The 21868-nt window shown below is 42.5% G+C and overlaps 2 protein-coding genes across 5 annotated transcripts; both read left to right on the top strand.

Moving 5' to 3' along the window:
* Window positions 1-941: 941 nt before the first annotated feature.
* tdrkh (tudor and KH domain containing) lies at window positions 942-8081 on the top strand. 3 transcript variants are annotated; one of them, XM_044014647.1, is made up of 14 exons: window positions 942-1011; window positions 3160-3326; window positions 3408-3499; window positions 3675-3858; window positions 4061-4200; window positions 4276-4588; window positions 4685-4851; window positions 5216-5391; window positions 5496-5560; window positions 6170-6321; window positions 6415-6525; window positions 7085-7139; window positions 7452-7534; window positions 7619-8081. In XM_044014647.1, the coding sequence occupies exons 2-13, from the start codon at window positions 3191-3193 to the stop codon at window positions 7505-7507; spliced, it is 1647 nt and encodes a 548-aa protein (XP_043870582.1). In that variant the 5' UTR covers window positions 942-1011; window positions 3160-3190; the 3' UTR covers window positions 7508-7534; window positions 7619-8081. The 3 variants fall into 3 exon arrangements, with proteins under 3 accessions (XP_043870582.1, XP_043870580.1, XP_043870581.1); XM_044014645.1 differs by lacking the exon at window positions 942-1011 and adding an exon at window positions 2000-2144; XM_044014646.1 differs by lacking the exon at window positions 942-1011 and having other exon boundaries at window positions 3230-3277.
* A 908-nt stretch (window positions 8082-8989) lies between these two features.
* mbtd1 (mbt domain containing 1) lies at window positions 8990-20791 on the top strand. Of its 2 annotated transcripts, XM_044013104.1 has the most exons (17): window positions 8990-9152; window positions 11294-11498; window positions 11599-11732; window positions 11926-12040; window positions 12130-12212; window positions 12300-12417; window positions 13105-13239; window positions 13329-13417; window positions 13504-13738; window positions 15908-15963; window positions 16066-16170; window positions 16601-16748; window positions 17104-17186; window positions 17281-17515; window positions 18030-18101; window positions 18981-19136; window positions 19967-20791. In XM_044013104.1, the coding sequence occupies exons 1-17, from the start codon at window positions 9132-9134 to the stop codon at window positions 20083-20085; spliced, it is 2109 nt and encodes a 702-aa protein (XP_043869039.1). In that variant the 5' UTR covers window positions 8990-9131; the 3' UTR covers window positions 20086-20791. The 2 variants fall into 2 exon arrangements, with proteins under 2 accessions (XP_043869039.1, XP_043869038.1); XM_044013103.1 differs by lacking the exon at window positions 18981-19136 and having other exon boundaries at window positions 9058-9152.
* Window positions 20792-21868: the final 1077 nt, after the last annotated feature.

Consider the following 21868-nt stretch of genomic DNA (forward strand, 5'->3'; position numbering starts at 1 on the left):
CTAGTGCGAATAAAAGTGGAGCAGTATTCTGTGATTTACTGCACCATTAAGTTGTTTTTTTATACTGTTTTGTACTATTTTCATGATGCTAATTCCACTTTAAAGTAAAGAACCAAGTTTATAACAGTAAATTAATACATAAAAAATACAATTATTTCATTTTACTCCAACAACAATTCTCCTCTGCTGCTGCTGAGCTGGTGTGTAATACTTTTGTGTCAAGTACAACTTCTTCTGAACAATAGTTTAGTAAATAAACAGGAGTTCGTTTGTCACCATGAATATGAATGAAAATAAGCTAAATAATTATGAAACAATAGCTGTGAATTACTGACTCAGTGTTCCAAACCAATAATAAATAAACGTTTGCCTTAAAGGAAGTTTTAATGGTCTTCATCGACTCTTCTACTTATTCTTCTGATAATTTGCTGCAGGCTGTATACAGAGAGGTGCAATGCTGCCTCTCACAGTTTGAAGGTTTTATTTACAGTTCAAAGTTCCCCTTGACTTTCTTCACCGCAGTTCAAAGTTCTTTAACATGGTTCAAAGTTCAGATGTGTTATTTTGTTTTTTTTAAAAATAACTTTTACCATCGTTTAAGAACTTTGAACTATGATGAAGGCGAATGAGTAGAACTTTCAAAGAACATTCAAAGAACTTTGAACCACGTTCAAGAACTTTGAATTGCAATGAAAAAGAATGAGAACTTTCCTCTTCAGTCACAGTTCAAAGATCTCCTTCGTTTGGAGAACCTGTTCTTTAATCCTAATCCTCAAATCCTAATCCTTCTCTCGTGGTCACGTTAGTGCATGTGTACAGTTCTGCAGCGCCACACCGTGGAATCATAAAGTAACTCCTTTTCTGTCCACACACCCACGGCGTCGTCGTTGGCAGTAATGCGCCTGTGCGGCGGTTTACCAACCGCTAATACAGACCGTAGAAGAAGAAGCGGAAGCAGCAGCAGCAGCGGAAAAAGAAGAGGAAGGTCGCCTCCCAACACAGCAGTTACCTGTGAGTGTCACATTTTTATAACTTTGTTTTTTACTCACATATAAATACTGTATTGTGTGAGAAGTTGTCCATTTTTAATGACGTTTGTCCTTTTTTTCTCCGAACGTTTTGACGTCAAAGCCGGTAGATAGCTGGCTAACGTTAGCATGTCCCGGAGGAGAACGTGTGATGAATATTCTGACAACTCGTTATCACATTATAACATTATAACATATGTTTATTCATTTAAGTTCGATTATGTGTTGATTTAAGGTTTTGGATTTTTTTTCAAACACAACACATTCATTCAAATTTTTGTTAAGTGTCCAGTGTGGGCGACGCTTGCTTGTTGATGTTGATGCTCTGTTAAAACTGCGGCGTGAAACAGTGGTTCTCAAAGACGGGATCGGGAGCCTCAGATCGGTCGCGGGAAATTTTTTTTGGGGGCCCTCAAACAAATGAGTGGAGTTTTAAGCTAACACATTATACACACATTTGCCCCATGTTATGATATGTAACTGTGATTTTGTTTCCCCCCCACAGTTATTTATCTTTGATTTGCAATATTTAGTAGTCCGACAGTGGCCCTAAAATACCATAAATGTATTTATTTATGTGGCATAATTAAATGTTAAACTGTATAGGACTGTGATGATTGCAATGATTAATTGATAACTCAGTTGAGCTAGGGCTTCAATTTATGATTATTTGCGTTATGGATTATTATGTTGGGATTAATCAAGTTATTTTGGTCCATTAAATGTTGAAAAATGTTGCTCAGTGTTTCCCAAAATTCAAAACAATTCAAATGTCTTGTATTGCATTTGAGAACAATATCATTTCCAAGTTTGACAAACACTGATTTTCTGACATTTTATGGACCAGACATAGAGAAGAATCTACAGATCAATCGATTATGATAACATTTCAAGAGGTTTTCTGAGTTCAGCTTCTTGCTTTACCTTTGTCATGACCTGAAAATCTTCCTCCTCCTCTTCGTGTCTGTCAGTCACCGTTGATCGTGGACAGTAAAAACAGAGACAGGATCGCGGGAGGAGACTTGTGTCTTACTTTCACAGTTCTGTTGAGATGGACGTTGGTGTGTCCAGGTCCCACGTGTTTCTCAACCCCAGCCCCAGAACCTTCTTTTCCCAGTGAGACACACAACACATGTGCATGGTGGTGCTGCGTGCTCGCCGTCGTCCTCTACCTTCCGCTGCTTCTTCCTCCTCTGATCTTCTCTCTCTGAGTTGTAGCTGTTGCAGAGTGATGTTAAAAAGCCTCCAACTCAGATATTAGTGAACGTATGAAGTGTTATTGTAAGGTAACTAACATTAAAGTGTGTTTAACATGTAGCCGCAGCTATAATGACTGGACATGATGTGCTTTCTTTGTACGTTCACTAGCGGGCGCAGTATGAACTAAATGTTTTTCGCATTTAGGGGACAATACTGTGAGCATGTGACACACATTTTTGGGGGTGGCTGATAATAAACAACTTTGCAACTGGTTGGGTGTTACGCCGAGTGGACGCCTGAGCGCAGCATGAAACATGAAAAGTATCATCTTGACAACCAGGAAATTAACGAAACCCTAACAAAAGACATTAAATTGAAGGAATCCTACAAATTAATCGAATTTTTGAGAGCCTTCTCATGCCCCAAAACTCACACATTTGTGGCCGCATCAGTCCTGGTGAACATTTATGTCCGAAAATGGTCTGGTGAATGTGCGGTCAAATATTGGAAGTGGGAAGGGCTAAAATGGTCCCAAAAAACCTCTGTTAGGTCATCTGGTGCCAGGTTTTTCTTCTTCCAATCAGTCCACGATGGTAACCTGCAAAGGCAGTCGTTGCGCCACCTACTGGCAACAGGAAGTGCACCTTCAGTTGTTTACATGAAGCTCTCAGGGTGTGGCCTACATTTACTATATTATTGGTCTCTCTCCCTCTCTCTCTCTCTAGCGCCACACAATGGCCATTGTGGTCACTCATGCATGGAGAGTTCAGTGCTGCTTATTTTTTCTTTTTTTTTGGCTGCATGATCGTTCAGCTCTACAGCAAACAAACAAACCTCTGAAGGTTGTACACAAGTTGACGTGAAAACCCCTCCTGGTCCTGACACGTCAGTGAATGCGTGCTCGTGCATGTGTGTGTGTGTGTGTGTTCAGGTGGAGCCTCCCGCTGGCTGCGAGCCACGTCATGGACGCCCTCAAGGACGGCCAGTGCAGCTCGCTGAGCTCTGCTAAGATGGCCGCCCTGGCCGCGGGACTCTCTCTCGGAGCCACGGTGGGTTACATCGTCTACCGCCACCTGAGCAGCGGCAGCAACAACAGCAGTGAGTGTTTACTCTTGTTAATGTATGTCAGTGAAAAGATTGATTGATTTATTTTTGTTTACCTGCGATGGCGTTGAACAGATAAAGCAGCAGACACCGAAGTATCAAAGATGACGCTTCCCGTGGACGTTTACAGGAACATGTCCAGGTACCAGGCCACGTTTCTGGAAATGGTGAGTCCTTAAAACACATGATAATGATTTAGCACAGGATAGAAGTATTGTACAATGCCAAATAGGTATAAAAAAATAAGAGAATACAGAGGGGAAAAAGCTGTTTTTTTAAGGAAACTCACTGTTGTATTTCTCTCGGTGAGTCAGCACTTTCTCTTTCTCTCTTTGATTCCAGGTGAGCCAGAAGTCTGGAGCTAACGTCCAGGTTCTGTCAGACTCTGGCGCCGTGTGTTTCGTGCTGCAGGGCTCTAAGGATCAGATCCTGCGGGCCCGTTGTGTCCTGGAGAGCCTAGTCACGGACTGTGAACCCGTCACTGAGACTCTGGAGGTTCCTCAGACAGCCTTTGGACGCATCATAGGTACAAGTTTTCAAGAGGAGAATGAAGAATCACTTTAAAACTGCCTTTAAAATGTACCGTAGACCTTTTTCTAGGCAGACAAGCGACAGATATATCGCTAAAAGAGTCACTTCCACGTCAGACGTAGCTTGAATTAACAGAGAAATGTCAAAAAATCCCATTTGAAGAGGAAAATTAACATATATGTGTGCGCACCCTGCAGGCCGAGGTGGAGAGAGTCTGAAGCTGATCACCAGAACCACCGGTGCCAAAGTGGTCTGTCCCAAAGAGAGGTCACACGGTCCGTGGGCAAAGGGCAACATCACAATCTCGGGGACCAAACAGGAAGTGAAACAGGCAAAAGTGAGCGCGACACCATTTTTTTAGACGTAGATGCATAAACAGAGTGAAGGACTAACACATGCGATGTGTTTGTAGGAGCTGATTCTGGAGAAGGTCCAGGAGGATGTGACGGTGAGAGCCAAGATCTCGCAGTCGTCTGCCCTGCGTCAGAAACGAGGTCACACGGTGGTTCATCAGAGGTCGGATGTCACGGAGACGGAATCACCGGTGGGTCTAAACAACAACGGTCCACACCCACAGAAAAACGGGTTCATTCACCAACCAGAACCTCAGAGTGACAACAAGATGGAGGAGCTACAACTCAGCAACAAGGACCTCAACCATGAGGACGAGGAGGAGCAGGAGAGTTTCTCCACTGACTCCCCCTCTGAAATCTCAAAGTTTGAAAGTTAGTCCACGTTTTCTTCTCTGTCGTCTCTCCTTCAACACGATTGTATCGATCCCAAGAACCTGTTTTTATTTTCTCCCTCTGCTCGTTTTCTAGTTCCGAGCCCGGACCTGAGCTTCCAGCCTGACGAGCATCTAGAGGTCTACGTGTCCGCGTCAGAAAACCCGAACCACTTCTGGATACAGATCCTGGGTGTCCGCTCGCTCCAGCTAGACAAACTGAATGAGGAGATGAACCGTTTGTACATGATTGGAAACCCCACAGTGAGTGTCCTTCAGCTGTTCAACGGAACAGTTTGAAACACCAAATCTGGTTTATTTTATTTTATCTCAGTGGTTCTTCTTCCTTCTGGGTTCTTCCTTCTGCTTCTTCCCCTTTCTGGATTCTTCCCTCTGGATTCCTCTTCATTCTATTTCTGGGTTCTTCTTCCTCCTTCTGGTTCTTCCTCTTTCTGGATTCTTCTTCCTTCTAAGTTCTTCTTCCCTCTCGATTCGCCTTCCTTGTATATCTTCTCTCTTCTGGGTTCATCATCCTTCTGTGTTCTACTTATTCATTCCAGGTTCTTCTAGAACATGGAGTAGGAAGTGACAAACAGTAAGTCAAACTGTGGTTTGCCTGTTCTTGTAGGAGCAGAGAGTGGAGACCCTTGTTGTCGGAGACATTGTGGCCGCTCCATACCGCGATCATGGCTTATGGAACAGGGCCAGGGTGCTGGGAGTCCTCGGTTCCGGACTCGTGGACCTTTATTATGTCGACTTTGGGGACAACGGAGAGCTGCCCAGAGACAACCTCCGTCGGCTGAGGTGAGTGAGGGAAAACACCACCGTTTATTTTCTGCACGTACAGTGCATCCAGGCTGATCCTCGCTTATTTAACGGCCGTTGCTTCTGCTTCGTCAACGTTCCAGGAGCGATTTCCTCAGTTTGCCTTTCCAAGCTATTGAGTGCAGCTTAGCAGGAGTGAGACCACAAGGTAAAGCTGTCATTTAATTACTGTTTTTTACACGTTTTTTTTAAAAAGACTTAAAGCTGGTGAAGGTAACGTGAATTTGATAAGTATAATGTAAATTAAGTTAATCTGAGCAGCGATGGCTCGGTATCACTGTTTCATGTCGAAACTGCAACGTTGTTAGCAGCACATTTGTAATGATTTCAAGGCATTTTCAAATTTCAAAATATTGCAAATGTTCTGCTCCCATAAAGAAGAAATAAGTTTTTTTTTTTCTCCTTCCGGTCCGGTGATTTTAACCAATATTGGAATCTTTCCGCTACCAAACATCACATCAGCTCGTCCCTAGTTTCCAGTCTTGGGGAAATTTGGCCCATGACTCAGAGATAGAGTGCCCCTATTGGCTGTTCTATTTAGCAGCTGTGTGTGTACAAGTTCCTGTAGTGGAAAGATCGCAATTCCTGCATTGCTAACAACTGCCTACGCTGCAAAGAAACCTAAGAAGTTGTACTGAGGTCGGAATTTCCCACTTTTGAGTAGAACGTTTTCCCCAGCTTTAACTCTACATTTCAAGCTTACTTTCATAAGTGTGTGTGTGTGTGTGTGTGTGTGTGCGTGTGCGCGTGTGCGTAGGAGAGGAGTGGACTGAAGCATCCATGGATGACTTTGAACAGATCACTCACTGTGCCGCGTGGAAACCCCTGCAGGCCAAACTCTGCAGCTACTCTCACTCCGAGATGTCGTCCTGGCCCAATGTCAAACTCTATGTCACCACCGAGGGCAAGGTCAGGAACTTGTCTTTCTGCTTGTCTGCTTGTCCTCTGTTGTCTCTCTCTCTTCAATACCACCAGTAACAATAAACCATTGTCCATCGTTAGACCATAGACGTTGGCGAGGAGCTCATCAGGCGGGGTCATGCTGTCGGCGTCCAGGAAGTGGTGAATGGAACGATGGAGGGTGAAAATCTGGGCTCTCTGCAGAGGATGCTGGTGAGTGGAGTTCAGGTTTTTTGCTGCCAGAAGGAAAAAGAATAACAAATTATAGCCATTTAGCAAAAGGCTCAACTGATAAAGTCTACAACATCTTAAGAATAAGTTTGGCACATTTATCTCGCTGAGAGACAGAATTTTCCAACAGAAAACACAAGTTTATGTCACGTTGTAAAACCCAGCACCAAACCCCATAGAGAAAATCTGTGACTTTAATATCACAGCACACAGGAGTTGTTGATCCACTGTTGCCTCCATCAGTGAGTTCAAATGGCTTATTTTGTCAATTCAATGTTTGAAATGTGTTACTCAGATTCACCTCAGTGACTCAAACTGACCACACGGGGCAGCAGTAGACCAGCAGCTCCTGCGTCCCAGCCAGCTGAAATTGCTCATTTTCTCTATGGGGTTTGGTGTGGGAAAGTGAGCGACTTTACACTTACACTTTACACTAAAAGAACGCCGTCTTTTTTTTTTAAGTGATGAAAATCTTCTTAAGCTGAGGAGAAAATACAAAAATGAATATGACAATGCATAAACGTCTTCATTTCCCTTTCAGGACGACGTTATAGGAGCCTCATCAGAGCTGAGTCTGTCCTGTATCAGCCTCTCAGGTCAGTGCGGACATCAATTACTTAATTAATTGTGTTTTGTTCAATAATTAAAAGGGTTCCGATTTTTCAGCTTTTGAAATGTGAATATTTTCTGTTTTTTTTTGGCTCCATATAACAAAGAAATAAAATTTTTCCACATATTATGGACCAAAAACTCATAATTTAATTGGAAAAACTATTCTCAATTGACAAATAACACCTATCTTTTAGTATGTGGTGATTTTTGACGTCTGATTAGCACCAGAAACCTCATCTGGTTTTCGGTGAACGACCAGAAACGGAAGCGTTTTTTTTTCTTCCTCTTTACCTCAGAAGTCGCTTCAATCTCAGGAAGCAATGATGATGTCATTGGGGAGGAGCTGCTCTGAGACCAAAGACACACCCACAAAAACAAGGTACCGCTTCCTGCATTGTGATTTAAAAAAAATTTAGATAGCAAAAAAACCCAAAAACGTTAACCTTGTCCTTTAATCTTCCAGCTCTGACCATCCATTCCTCAGCAGTTGTAAAGAGAAGGCGGGGGATTCTTTGTCCTCCTCCTCCTCCTTCCTCTTTTGACGCCTTACCTCCTCCAGCCACGTTCACGTTACCACGGTTACGTCGTTACATGATCCATTTCTTAAGTTTTGTGCTTTTGTGCTGTTTGTTTTTAAGATTCTGCTTAAAAGTCCCATGACTGTATTTTTATGTTCGTATGAAGACGGGGAACAGAAGCAGAATAATATCAGTATTATGACACTGTGATGCGAGTCAGTGACAGCAGTTGGCAACAGTGACTCATTGTTTTTGTTTGTTTTCACTTGTATGCACATATTTAATGACTGAATGTGGCCCTCGTCCCTGTGCACAATATGAAAATGTGGCATCTACTGTATCATTCGCTAAGGACAAATGACATGATATATATATATATTATAAAGGATTTATTTTACGTCAACAAAACCATTGTCTGCGTTTTTGTTTTGTTTACTTTTGTGTTTGTTTCAAACCAGAAAAGTGAATAAAGAATGATTTTTGTCACACTCCCTCCTGCACCAAACTCCATAGAGAAAATCAGCAATATTAGCTCATGGTGGAAACAGGAGCTGTTGCAGCCTCTAGTAGTAAGTTTGTGTCACTGAAGTAAATCTGAAAGAAGGATTTGCATAATAAGACTTCTCAACTGAGTGATGGAGGCAGCAGTGGATCAATAACTCCTGTGTGCTGCGATGTTAAAATCACTGATTTTCTCTATGGGGTTTGGTGCAAGAGAGTTTAGCATTTAATTAACATTAATGGAACATTTTGTACTTTTTAAAATATGCAGTACTTTTATATACATTTAATTCACTGGAACTATTGGTCTTTTTAAATCAATGCAATTTCTAGTACTTTTATTGCTTTAGGTACTTTTAAATCAGTGCAATATGTACTACCTTTAAACATTTAATTAACTGGAATTCTGTGTACTTTTTAAACTCATGCAATATCTGATATTTTACTTTAGGTACTTTATGTAGTTTTTTTATTTGTCAATCATGGTCATACTATGATGGACATTTTTGACCGCCGACGACAGGTGTCAAAGTTCACTGACAGTGGTGAGTTAATACGAAGGCAAAAATATTACCTGTATTACTTTATGTCATTTATTTGTTTGGTTGGGTACCTGTAGTACTTAATATATATTTGTTTGTTTAGTTGAGTACCTGTAGTACTTTCACTCATTTCACTTATTCATGTGTGAGCCACAGTCTGACTCCACTGTTATTGTTTCTGTGTCACTCGCTGACCTCCTTTTCCCTTCCTTTCCGCCGGCCAATGGCGTGAGGGCAGTTTACGCTCGCGCATGCGCACGTGCGGTAGCCTCATTTGTTGTTGGTAGTATTCCCACACACACACACACACACACACACAGTCAGTGTTTGTAGCTCCTCTCTGAAGGCGTTGCAGGATTTTAAACGTGAGCGTCGGCAGCGGAGCGGAGCTGCAGCTTCTCTATATGAAGGGCTGATGGAGGACACACGGGACCTGGTGAGACAGACAGACGCGTCTCCGCCGCGAGACTCAGCGCGTTCACTTGGGGGGTGGGGGTGGGGGGGGCTTAAGCTAAAACTAGCTTAGCGCTCCTCCTTTGTTGTTATCCCTTCATCGGGTTAGCCTGCTAGCTCGCTAGCTGGGCATAAATGTCTCACAAACCTCCCTCCATTTCAAAGCGTAGCGCTGAAATAACACCACATTTATTTTCGCCGCGCATGAGTAGACGTGCGTTTGCATCGCGGGTGGAAAGTGATGTGAGCTAGTGTGGATAAAAAATTGTGAAAAAACACATTTCCGCTAGCTCGCCGTGCTAAACTAGCTAGCATTAGGTGCTATTTTTTAGGCCGCCCTTTATTTTAGCGTCCGTTTCGGACTGTTTTTTGTGATTTTCATGTGTAAAATGTCATATTAAAGACTGACAGTTGCTCTGGCTTTAATTTCCGCTTTTTCTTTACTTGGTTGTAATGTAAATGATAGCGCTGGTTAGCATGTCACCTGAGCTGCCCTGAAGAGGAAGTAAACAACAAACCGTGTTTTATTTATATTATTAAAACATGTATTTCCTGCATAACTATCTATCTATTTAATATTTGCACCTTATTATTTATGTTTATTTTAAATTCTGACTTATGTAGTATTTTTACTTTTCTTTCACTTTCACTGAATATTTCCTATGTTACATGTAGTGCTGAACGTTTTTGTTTTGAATATATAATTGCGATTATTTTTGACTGAAATTGCAATAAGATTCATACGGAAGAGGATGAAGGCCAAATGTAAAAAAATATTTTATATATTATAATTTATTACTGAGATGACTTACTCTCATTATCATTTGAATAATACATTTAAAATCATCTAACGTCATCATCATGTGTGATATTTCGCACGTCCTGTGAAATCATGGCGATTTTGATCAGATTTCGATTTTGAATTGTTCATTGTAATAATAAATGTCATTGTTCTTTCACCTAAACGAGTTTGATTTTGCTCTAGCTGATCATTTTTAAATAAATTAATTTAATGAACATGTTATAAAAGCAAAATAAAAGCACATTTTGGGACACGAAACATCCTGAATCGGTCCTTTCTTTTTACCAAAAGGTCAACACGTGTGTGGAATACAATTCTAGTCTTTGTTTTGTGCTAATATAATCTCTGCACAAAGCTGTCGCTCACAGCAAAGATCAAAGCAGATCAAAGAGCTAATATTCTAACTATACATCAGTTTCTGTCACCACCACTTCATTATTCAGTCAAATTCAACAACACATTCAGGAAATTCTTGCAATTTTTTTTTCAGCTATTTATTTATTCTTGAAAAACGCAGTTTACTGCAAATATTCTCCCGTTGAAAATGAATAGAAAGCGTAAGTCAAAGGTGGTCTCAGTAGACCGACCGTGGATCAAAGGCTGCAGTGTGAGTACTCTGTATTTTCAACCAGCAATTTATCATTTTAAATCGAATTCACAATTTTAAACAGTGTTATACTTGAATTGCAAAGCCTGCAGTGTATTCTATTTTTTTCATGTTCTATAAAATAAAACTCGGCCTGCATTCACACTGATCATCTTAATGTTCCCTTTCTTTTATTAAAGGTATATGGTGTGTCGCATTTTAAATCTGTAGTATAACACTCACCCTTGACCTTTACAACAGTAAATATGATTAGAATAAAAGATTATTCTGTCCATAAAATGTCAGCGTTTGTTAAACCTGGAAATGATGATGTCCTCAAATGTCTTGTTTTTGTCCACAAACCACAAAATGATTCTGTTTTAATGATCTGCTGAAAAAGCAGAGAACAGTTGACGATTAATTTAGTCAATTGCTGGAAATATAGTTTTTGTGTTTAATTCATTGGATTGTAAGGTACTTTTCCGACTTGTTTGGGTCATAAAATCAGGCATGGCCCGGAGTTAAGACGTCATAAAATAAAGTTTGGAGTTCTGACTACAAATGGACAGAGATTTTAGATTTTTAACAGCTGTGTGGACATTTTCTAACTCTTTTATGTCACTGTAGACTGAACAAAAATGATTTATAACTTCAGAAAAGTCCTCATAATCCATTGTTGTGATGAAATGATTTATTAATTGGGGTCTCTGTCTCTTACCCGTTGTCTGCTGTGAAGGCTGAACGCACCCCACGTTCAGAGCGTAAGCGGCGAGACTCATTTGGGATGTTCGATGGCTACGACAGCTGCAGCGATGAGTCCACCAGCAGCTCCAGCTCAGAGGACAGCGAGGACGAGGTGGTGCCGTCCATCCCTGTCAGCCTGCCCATCATCAAGAACAATGGACAGGTCTACACGTACCCCGACGGCAAGGCTGGAATGGGTCAGTGCCCAGAGAAACCCTCAAACATCTGGAGCTTAGGAAATAAAACCCAGCAGTGTCTGACGTCTGTTTTTTTTTTTTTTTACAAACTTCTTCACAGCCACATGTGAGATGTGCGGCATGGTCGGAGTACGAGACGCCTTCTACTCCAAGACCAAGCGATTCTGCAGCGTCTCGTGTTCGCGGAGTTACTCCTCCAATTCCAAAAAGGCGAGCATCCTGGCAAGACTACAGGTAAACTAACGCCTCACAAGCCGTCGTTTATTCACTAATAAAAACCGGCAAATATGTAAATATCTGCCGTCGTGTTCCAAATCACCGATGCTGAGATGTTGGTGAAGGGTCATTTTGAGTGGGTTCATTGTGGAATTAAGACACAAAGTCGTGTTCTAACAAATAATGTTGACGTCTGCTTTTATTTTGAAAGGGCAAACCTCCAACGAAGAAGGCCAAAGTCTTGCAGAAGCAGCCTCTTATGGCCAAACTGGCAGCTTACGCTCAGTACCAGGCGAGTCAACAGAACCAGGCCAAATCAAAAGCAGGTACGTTTGATATTTTAACTGAACTTTTAACTGATGTCACAGTGCTGCTGTGTTTACATGTTCATACTCTGTGTCTCCGTCTCTGTTAGTGGTTCCCACAGAGAGCTTTGACTGGGGTCAGTACATCTGTAGCAATAACACGGCCGGCGCTCCCGTCAGCTGTTTCAAACATGTGAGTAAAATGCAAAGAACGTAGAAGAACTGATTTAGAATCTTTTCCTCGGGTGTTTTTGACGTTACCGCTGCGTCTGCGTCCCAGGCGCCGATGGGGACGTGCTGGGGAGACGTTGCGGAAGGAGTGAGGATTGAAGTGATCAACTCTGACACCAGCCTCCCCACAAAGGTCTACTGGATCGCAGAAATCATTAAGCTAGCAGGTAAAGAGGTTTTAACAACAATTGTACTAGTGAACTGGTGTACTTTTAAGTGGTTTTTGACTAGTTGTCGCCGGTTGTAAGTGCAAGATACCAAGAAAACTAGTTAGTCCGTAAAATGATGTGTCTGAAGGATTGTTTTCCTTTGTTTAATGAACAACAGTTTTGCCCGATTCATTTCCTATGATGGACGTTTTTGTTTGCCTGCACAACAGGTGTGACAATTCTTAAGTAAACTGGTCAAAGTTTATGGGCAGTGATAACCAGCACTTAATATGATGGCAAAAAGATGGGCCAAGACAATATTTATGCTTTAGAAATGTTGTTAAAATCACATTAGAGCAAACCCTGAAACACTAGAGGAAGGTATATCCTAGGCAAGTTAGCTGCGATAATTACAGTCCTCCGAAATTGCCCTCATTGTTCGGTCCCAGGAGGGGAAAATTCTAAGCTCCTGAAACGTGAATATTTTCTGGTTTCTTTGCTCCGTGTAAGAGAAAATTTTTTGTTTTGTTGCCAAAAACAAGACATTTGAGAAACATCATCATTTCCAGGTTCCATGGGGTTAGCAGTTAGTGGTTAGCTCACAGAAGAAAGAGCAAGTGTGTGGGAACCCCTAACTCTAAATTGTTGAAGTTCTGAGGCGTTACCTGTTTGATGAGTGAAATGTTGACGTCCACGTCCCCGCAGGGTTCAAGGCTCTCCTGCGATACGAGGGTTTCGACAGCGACAGCAGTAAAGACTTCTGGCGTAACCTCTGCGTCCCCGAGGTTCACCCGGTCGGATGGTGCGCCTCCAGTGGGAAACCTCTCGTACCTCCCAAAAGTGAGACAGCTCTTCAGTGATCTTGATGTCTGTGTGTGTGTGGATTATTGTCACTGTTGATGTTTGTTTTTCCTTCTCTCCTCTCACAGGCATTCAGCATAAATACTCTAACTGGAAAGTCTTTCTCGTGAAGCGTCTTACTGGAGCTAAAACACTGCCACCTGACTTCAACGCCAAGGTGAGAAACACTCATGTTTGGACGTTAGATGTTCTCTGACGACGACTTTGCTTTCATTATATCCTCTCTCTCGTTTTTTTTTCCAGGTACACGAGAACATGCAGTTTCCCTTTAAAAAGCTGATGCGAGTTGAGGTGGTAGATAAGAACTACCTGTGCCGGACGCGGGTGGCGCTGGTGGAGCAGGTGATTGGCGGTCGCCTCAGGCTGGTCTATGAGGAGAGTCAGGACGGGTCCGATGACTTCTGGTGCCACATGTACAGCCCGCTCATCCACAGCATCGGCTGGTCGCGGAGCATCGGGCACCGCTTCAAGCGATCTGGTATGTCCTGGAAGTTCAGCGGAAACATGAGAAAGTCGTCAAAAACAGTTTTTCCATATCTGCGCCAAGACTGTGGAACAATCTTCCACAGCATATTAGACACGCCCCTTCACTGTCCACTTTTAAAGGGGACATATTATGCAAAATCAACTTTTTAACCATTTCAATGCTTATATTTGGGACCTACCAGTCGCCAAAGTGTGGAAAAAGAATACTCAGTCATGTTTTCGTGGTCCCCTTAGTGTAAGTATAGGCGATAAAACTCTCGATGTTGAATTCCCATTTCACCGTGAATGTTACCGCCCCACCTGTAAGTTTACTTCGAGAGCTCCACCTTAGCTCCACCTTGTCCCTGCGAGAGTGCAGGCGAGGGAGGAAGAGCGGTATTATATCAGCGAGGAGGGACAAGTGTGCTGTTGGTGGCTGCACAGTGGAGCACAGTGTTTTACAGAGGATTTTATATATGAAGCTAATGTGCCAGATAAAGTCAGCAAACGTGCGTTCGTGTGTTCGCACCACTTCACATCAGACTGCGGCCAGCGGTCGCCGTATTTAGTCAGCGACTGCATTTCACCGACGTACAAACACACATTGTTAAGAAAAGGTCACATAGAGCTCATAACTGACCATTCTGACACGTCCTAATTAAAAATATCTGTTCAGTACGTCCTCCATGACCGGAGCACAGACTCAGTCTGATACAGTCCCATACAGCGGCAGTTTATGCAGCTTGCCGCTGGCGATCAGCGGTGCTGCACTCTCTGTGAAAATCAGTTAGGGGCATAGGGACAGAGCTGCCTAAACTGTCGCTGTCGCTATGTGTGAGTGCCGTCACAGGAACAGACCTCCGAGACATGGATACTTAGGGACAGCACCGCTGATCGCCAGTCGCGAGCGGCGAGCTGTCTAAACTGCCGCTGTATGTGACTGATCGCCAGATGTGACTGATCCGGAGCACCGGAGCTGGTCAGCGGTGGCGATCAGGGGTGGTGAGGTGTCCGGAGCACAGTCACCGGTCTGATACAGTAACATACAGCGGCAGTTCATTCAGCTCGCCGCTGGCGATCAGCGGTGGCGATCAGTGGTGCTGTCCCTAAGTGTTTTTAACTGATTTACAGTTGGACAGTGTTCGGCTCGATCCTTATGTAGGACGTCTCTTCCTGTGGCAGCACTCTCGCTGTTTTCTGCGCACGCTGCCATGTTGATATTGTCAGAGAACTAGTGGAGGGAGGGGGAGAGAAATGGAGCTGAGTGAGTGAGCGCTGTAAAGAGGACAAATCAGAAACCCCCTGGAAGAGGTGGGTGTGTGTTTGCCTGTGTGTCATTTGCATATAAAGGGACCATGCACGAAAACCGAGCGTTCTGAAAGGGGCGGGTTTAGCAGGGTTATTGAACTGCTATGATGCTTCATCCTTATGGTATTTTGACCAAAGCATGTCACTGACATGTTCATTAGGACACCAGGGAACTATTTTAATGGGAGAAATAGGGTATAATATGTCCCCTTTAAAACGCGTCTTGGCTTTCAACCCAGTATGAGACATTGTTTTTTTTATCTTTTTCTAGTTTTATTGTATGACTTCTTCTGTTTTTAATAATACTTTCTACAGTATTTTATTGTTTTATTGTTTGTTGTCTAGGCCTGTGATGTAATTTCTTGTATTTTATTTATCTTATTATATTTATCTCTGTTGTACAGGACTTTGTTTCAGCTGTTGTTGTTTTTTAAAGTGCTTTATAAATAACGTGGATTGGATTGGATTGAAAACAAAATAACAAAGTTTTCCCTTCCACACCAAACCCCATCGAGAAAATCAGTGATTTTAGCTTGGATAGATACAGGAGCTGCTGGTCTACTGCTGCCTCATGTGGTCACTTTGTGTCACTGAGGTAAATCTGAACAAAGGATTTCAAAAGCCGAATTAACAAAATAAGACAATTGAACTTCCTGATGGAGGCAGCAGTGGACCGACAACTCCTGTGCGCTGTGACATAAAAACGGTGATTTTCTCTATGGGGTTTGGTTTGGGAGAGCGAGAAGTCGAAAAAAATGTGCCGTCCAACACATAGGTGAGGCTTTTTTGGATGTTTAGGAAAGCTGACGGGGTTCAGTGACGTCTCAGGAATGATGGGTAACTTTGACGTCTTTATATACATAATTTGTTTCAGATATTACAAGGAAAATCGAGGGGAAAATGGACGCTCCTGCGCCGCTCTTCCAGAAGGTACCAGAGGGAATTCTCCACTTCCAATTTTTCTCACTGAGAAAAACTAAATATTACCATTTATTTACAAAACTGATGCTACTGTTTTTGTTTGTGTTCCAGGTGAAAGACGTGGACCAGAGCGGGGACTGGTTCAGAGATGGGATGAAGCTCGAAGCCATTGACCCCCTCAATCTCTCAGCTATATGTGTAGCCACTGTAAGAAAGGTCAGTGTGTGTGTCCATTGTTCATATCAGTTATTATCACGGTCAGGAACACAATTTGCGACATTTACACTGTTTAAAACAGTCATTCCCAGTCTTAAAATAATTTTTTTTAAATTTAAATTCTGAAAAGCATCTGCAGGCCAATAAAAACCTTAGTTTAAAACCCCTAAATTGAATCAAATTACTTTTTTTTACAGTTCTATAAAGCTTAGTTACTAAACAGAGTATTGAAAACTATTGGTTTCGCTTATTTTTAATGACAACTTACGGACAACCTGCATCTCAGACATTCTAGTTTATAACAGTTTCTATATAGTTTATAAAACGTCTACTATTGGTCTTATTTATCCTTTATTTTGTTTCCGTTTATGCTGCAGTATTTATTTTAAATTGTCATTAAATTCATTTGCAAACCTCTGTGTGGCGTCAGGTTTTGGCAGACGGGTACCTCATGATCGGGATCGACGGTTCGGAGGCAGTGGACGGGTCAGACTGGTTCTGTTACCACGGCACCTCCCCCTCCATCTTTCCTGCCGGCTTCTGTGAAATCAACGACATTGAACTCACGCCCCCTAGAGGTACTGAACTGAAACTAAACTACGTTTAAAAGGCGGATACTTTTGTTGTGGCTATAGTAGATCTATCTTCTGTGTCTTATCCACTTGTTATGTGAACCGTTTGTAGTTTGTACAAAAAAAAGGGAAACGCTCAATCTGGCTGTTTTGTCTGTGTCGAAAATGTCGGAAAAGCAGTTTATTTTAGTTTTGAAGCGATTTTTACACCCGTACAAACACAACGCTGTGACACCGTCTCTTTCTCTCACGTGTCTGATAGCGACAAATCACAATAACTGAACTGTAACTTGATGGATTCCGGCTAAAACCGTGCTCCGGGCTGATTGTGTCGGTAATAATCCCCCGTTCTCTTCCACAGGGTACACAAAACTACCATTTAAATGGTTTGACTACCTCAGAGAAACAGGATCAATAGCTGCTCCTGTCAAGCTATTTAACAAGGTACGTGTTTGTGTGTTTTTAATTCTGACTGATAGATAAATAAATAAGTAAAATTCTCACCATTCAACACCGCCGCCTCCTCCGTGTCCTCCAGGACGTTCCCAACCATGGTTTCCGACAAGGCATGAAGCTGGAGGCCGTGGACCTGATGGAACCACGGCTGGTGTGCGTCGCCACGGTGACCAGGATCGTGCACCGGCTACTGAGGATCCACTTTGACGGCTGGGAGGACGAGTACGACCAGTGGGTGGACTGCGAGTCGCCGGACCTCTACCCGGTGGGCTGGTGTCAGCTGACGGGCTATCAGCTTCAACCGCCCGCGTCACAGAGTAAGAAGATGTTTGTCACTTTATCTCAGGGAAACTGTCAGGAAAATCCTATTAAACTTGGTCCTTTTACAGATTTAAAGCTGGACTGATGACGAATAAATATATTAAACACATTTATTTTGATGAAATACGTTCACTAAATCCCTTTCAAAGTTGTTACTACATTGTTTTTATTAAATTCAATCCTACATGGTGGTTTCGGACGAGTGTTAAATACACAAACATGCACTGACAAACAGTTAAAAAAAGCTGTAAAAATAGCAAATATGCTAGAGGTCATAAAATGCTAAACATATAAGGCATAATCGATGTAAAAATGTGCTTCAAAAGACCTTTAAAAGCTACTTATAATATTATTTTATTACACTACATTACCCACGTTTGCTAGCAGGAGCCCTGTAAATGTCACAGTGCCACATACAGGCCTGGCATAGGTACTGTGGCGTTTCGCATCGCTTTGAAGCGACGCCTAGTTTACGGTAAACATTTAAACGTCTACTTATTTGTCTTCCAGGTAACAGAGACATGTCTCAGTCTGTCCCCAAGCAGAAGAAGAAGGCCCAGCAATACAAAGGCCAGAAGAAAAGTGAGTCATCCTTCCTTTCCCTCTAACCTCCTTCCTTCTTCTCCTCTCCGTCCTCCCTCGTCTCCTCCTTCTCCTCTCACTGTTGACACCTGTGGTGTTTCCTCCGCTGCTCTGTTGTTGTCGTGTTGTTGGGGGCGAGGCGGTAGACTCTTTATAAAGTCAGATTATTGTTCTCGCAACTTGGACTTTTGAGAGTTTTGAGGTGTTTGGTGTCTGCAATGTGTCTGCGAGCAGGAGAGAGTGGCCTGGTGGTTTCAGAGTAGATGCTAATGCTAATACACACACACACACTCACAGTTTGCGGCGTGAACCAACGCCCGAGCCGTGCTGCTGGGTAACGTTTATGTTTGGATCGCAACGCAAACGTCGTGTGAGATCCCGAAAGTCTGTGGCTGTCTGTATTTAAATTTAAACTGTAAAACTAATATATCTAATTTTTCAATTTGGCATTTAAAATCACCTCAGTGACGCAAACTGACCACACGAGGCAGCAGTAGACCAGCAGCTCCTGTGTCCCCGTGAGCTAAAATCACTGATTTTCTCTATGAGGTTTGGTACACTTAAAAAAAAGGAACCCTCTTTTTAAAAAAAAATTCTTAAATGGTAAATAGAATATGTAATATTTAATAATTTAAATATTGGCAGCCTTGGTCTTCCCGTACATTTGCACCTGCTTACTTGGGTCCAGCAGTCTGAGTACAGCTGACCAGGGGCTTATTCAGACGGGCAAATCAAGTAACAGTATCATTTAACTTTATTTAAAACTTTTCCTCCTTACACACATTATGAACGTCGAGGCCGCGCTCCACTTGCAACTGCACCTCCCCCCTGTGTGTGATAAGCCCCTGGTAGCTTACCTGAGTCTGGCTTGGTGTTTAGAGAGGAAGATTCCGGTTGGTCGGCGGCCCTTCGGTCAGACAGGCGCAAGGAGGAGCAGCTTCTCAGGGGACGAAGAGCAGAGTCCGCCCCCTTACCCCATCCAGGGCCCTGCTCGGCCCCGCCCCCGAACCCACCTCCACCAAACCCACAAATCAGGTAACGTTACACTTCAAAAGATAAAAGAAAACTCACTGTGAGGCTCGACAGGGTTTTTCTGACAGGAGACGGACGTAGATGTGGATCTGGACTCTGCTGCATGTTCGTCCTGTTGTCTTTGTGCCATTGTGTCAATAAAGATCTAAGCAGATGAGGTGTGGTCATGGTGCGTTCACGACAAACGCAGAGCTAGTTTTTATGTAATCGAGGGAAAAGTGAAACTGAAAGTTAGCATCATCCAAAACTGAGTGAAGTGAACGTGGGGTAACCATAAAAGTGACTAATTTGCTGTTTTTAAACACAACAACAGCACGAGTGACTTCCGATATTTAAAAAGGAAAAGAAAAGCGTGTTTTGTCTCCACTTTTGTTTGGTTTGACGATGTTTTCCCGACGCTTATCACGCTGTCATGAACACGTGGAGCAAAGACAGGCTCCGCCCCCTTCTTGTGACAACGACACGAGTGACTTCCGACATGTAAGGCTTCATGTGTTTTGTCTCCATGTTTCTCTGGTTTGACGATGTTTTTGCGATGCTTGTCGTGCTGACATGAAGAGGTGGAGCAAAGACAGGCTCCGCCTCTGTTTTTGAGGCTCTAAAACGCTAAAATGACATGAGTGAATCAATCAATTTACCAAAATTTGCTCAAAAGTGTTTGAACATCACTCGTGTGTTGTATGGTTTGACGATGTTCTCCCAATGTGGGGGTGGCTACAGGCTCCGCCTCCTCTTGTGTTTTTTCCTTTATTTTAAAGTGCATGAAGTCATGTGTCTGATCTGCGACGTTTGTCCTCTCTCTGTCTGTTTGTCTTACCCGTCCCCGTCTGTAGAGTCTCTGCTGCGGATGAAGGAGGAGGCGGCGGAGGTGGACGAGTTCACGTTCTCGCAGGGAACGTCCGACCAGGAGAGCAACGGCTCGGGCAGCTACTACATCAAACAGGAGCCTTGAGGTTGCGGCGTGAGGGGGCGGGGCTAAGTACACACACATGAACACACATCAGGAAGAATCACAACAAGCCTCAAATCTCACGCTCGCCGACTGACGACGACGCCTGCCGCGGATCTTCTCTGGAGTTGACGATGAGTCAGCGAAAAATAAAAAATCCTGACGGAACATCGCAGCTGTGTGTGCACCGAGGTTTCTGGGAGAAACGGCTCCGGCTTTTGTTTGCTACCCGGATTTTTTCGGATATTTGGGCTTTTTTTTGTGTTTTTTCGTACGTGGGTTTTTTTTCCCCCTCCTCTCCTCTTCTTTTGGAATCATCCGAACTACACGGGATTATTTTTTAATCTCCAGCAAAAACACGGGAAGGTCGACGGTAGGCCGTTCCGCCTCCGGAACTAGAATCTGGGCCACGTACAGAGAGAGCGAGAGAGAGGGAGAGAGAGACCTGTACGAACTGTGAGAACCTTTCATTGAGCCAGGTCTTTTTTTCCTTGTTTTTGTACATAAACACACAGACACACGTATAGGACAGCACATATACTTATATATATAAATATAAATATATATAATTTGGTTTGGTTTCAGGTTGATTTAAAAAAATTCAGTCGGTGAGCGCCACCTACTGAGCAGCCTGAGCAGAGTCTGAAGCAGAGTCGTGTATATTTAGATTTTTTTTTCACATTTTTGCCAGGTGGACTTTTATTTTTTTTCAAAGTACTTGAAATTTTTTTTTCCTCTTGTAAAGATGATGATGAGTGTCTTAATGTACCTGTTTTTGCATTTTTTTTTTTCATGATGTGGCCGTGTGGGAATTTTCTTTTTTTCTCAGAAGTGATTATGTTCGTATCGTACGTGGAGACGTGTTTAAATTACAGATTATAGACGTGAGTGAGAGTGTGATTCCAAGAGAGAGAAAGAGATAGATTGTGTTCCACAGCTGCGTTGATGTCCGAATTTAAACAAAACACAAAGTATGAAACAAAAAATGAGACGCATCAGGAATATTTGTAATTTTCACTAATTGTCACTAATAAAGTAGTCAGATATATATTTACCTTTTAATTTAAATTTTTGTTGGAGTTATCATTAAATCTGGACGTATAAATATTCACTATTTGTAAGAGAAATGCACTTAAAAATCTGCACCGTGTACGTTTTGTTTTTTCCTTTGTTTTAATGTAAAATTTGATCGCGGCTTTAAAAAAAATCAAATTCGATATTTTCAAAACTTCTCATTTCTGCAAAGTCTTTTAAAGCTGTTGTCGTATTTTGGTGAACTTTTCCAAGGGGCGGGGCATTTATTCAGAGACTAGGACCACCCCTTTTTACTGGCTCCTGAGAATTTGCGATATTTGCAAGAACTCAAAACCACGAATTCTGTAGGAACTCAAAAATGCAAATTTTCGAGAACCCAAAACACACCCTTCTATTCTATTGGAACCCAAAACCCCACATTTTTGGGAACCTAAAAACTCACCACTTCTGTTCTGTTTCCCCGACAGTTGTGACATTTTTCAGAATCTGCGAATATTTAACCCAGATTTGCAGTGACAGCAGCTCTAGAAACAGAATTCCACTTTAATTTCATCTCATAATTCCATCACGCATCATAAATATAGATGATATAATTTGTCAGCTGCTTAAAGTGTTAATTTATTCTATTTTACGTTCACATTACATAAAACATTCTGTGTTAGCTTCTTTTTGAGCTAAAACCAATCACGACAGATCCAGATACGATGATTCTGGTGCTTTGTGATGTTTAACAGAAAAGACGCAGCTGTGG

This window comes from Solea senegalensis, linkage group LG18 (genome assembly GCF_019176455.1).
Source record: "Solea senegalensis isolate Sse05_10M linkage group LG18, IFAPA_SoseM_1, whole genome shotgun sequence".
NCBI lineage: Eukaryota > Metazoa > Chordata > Actinopteri > Pleuronectiformes > Soleidae > Solea > Solea senegalensis.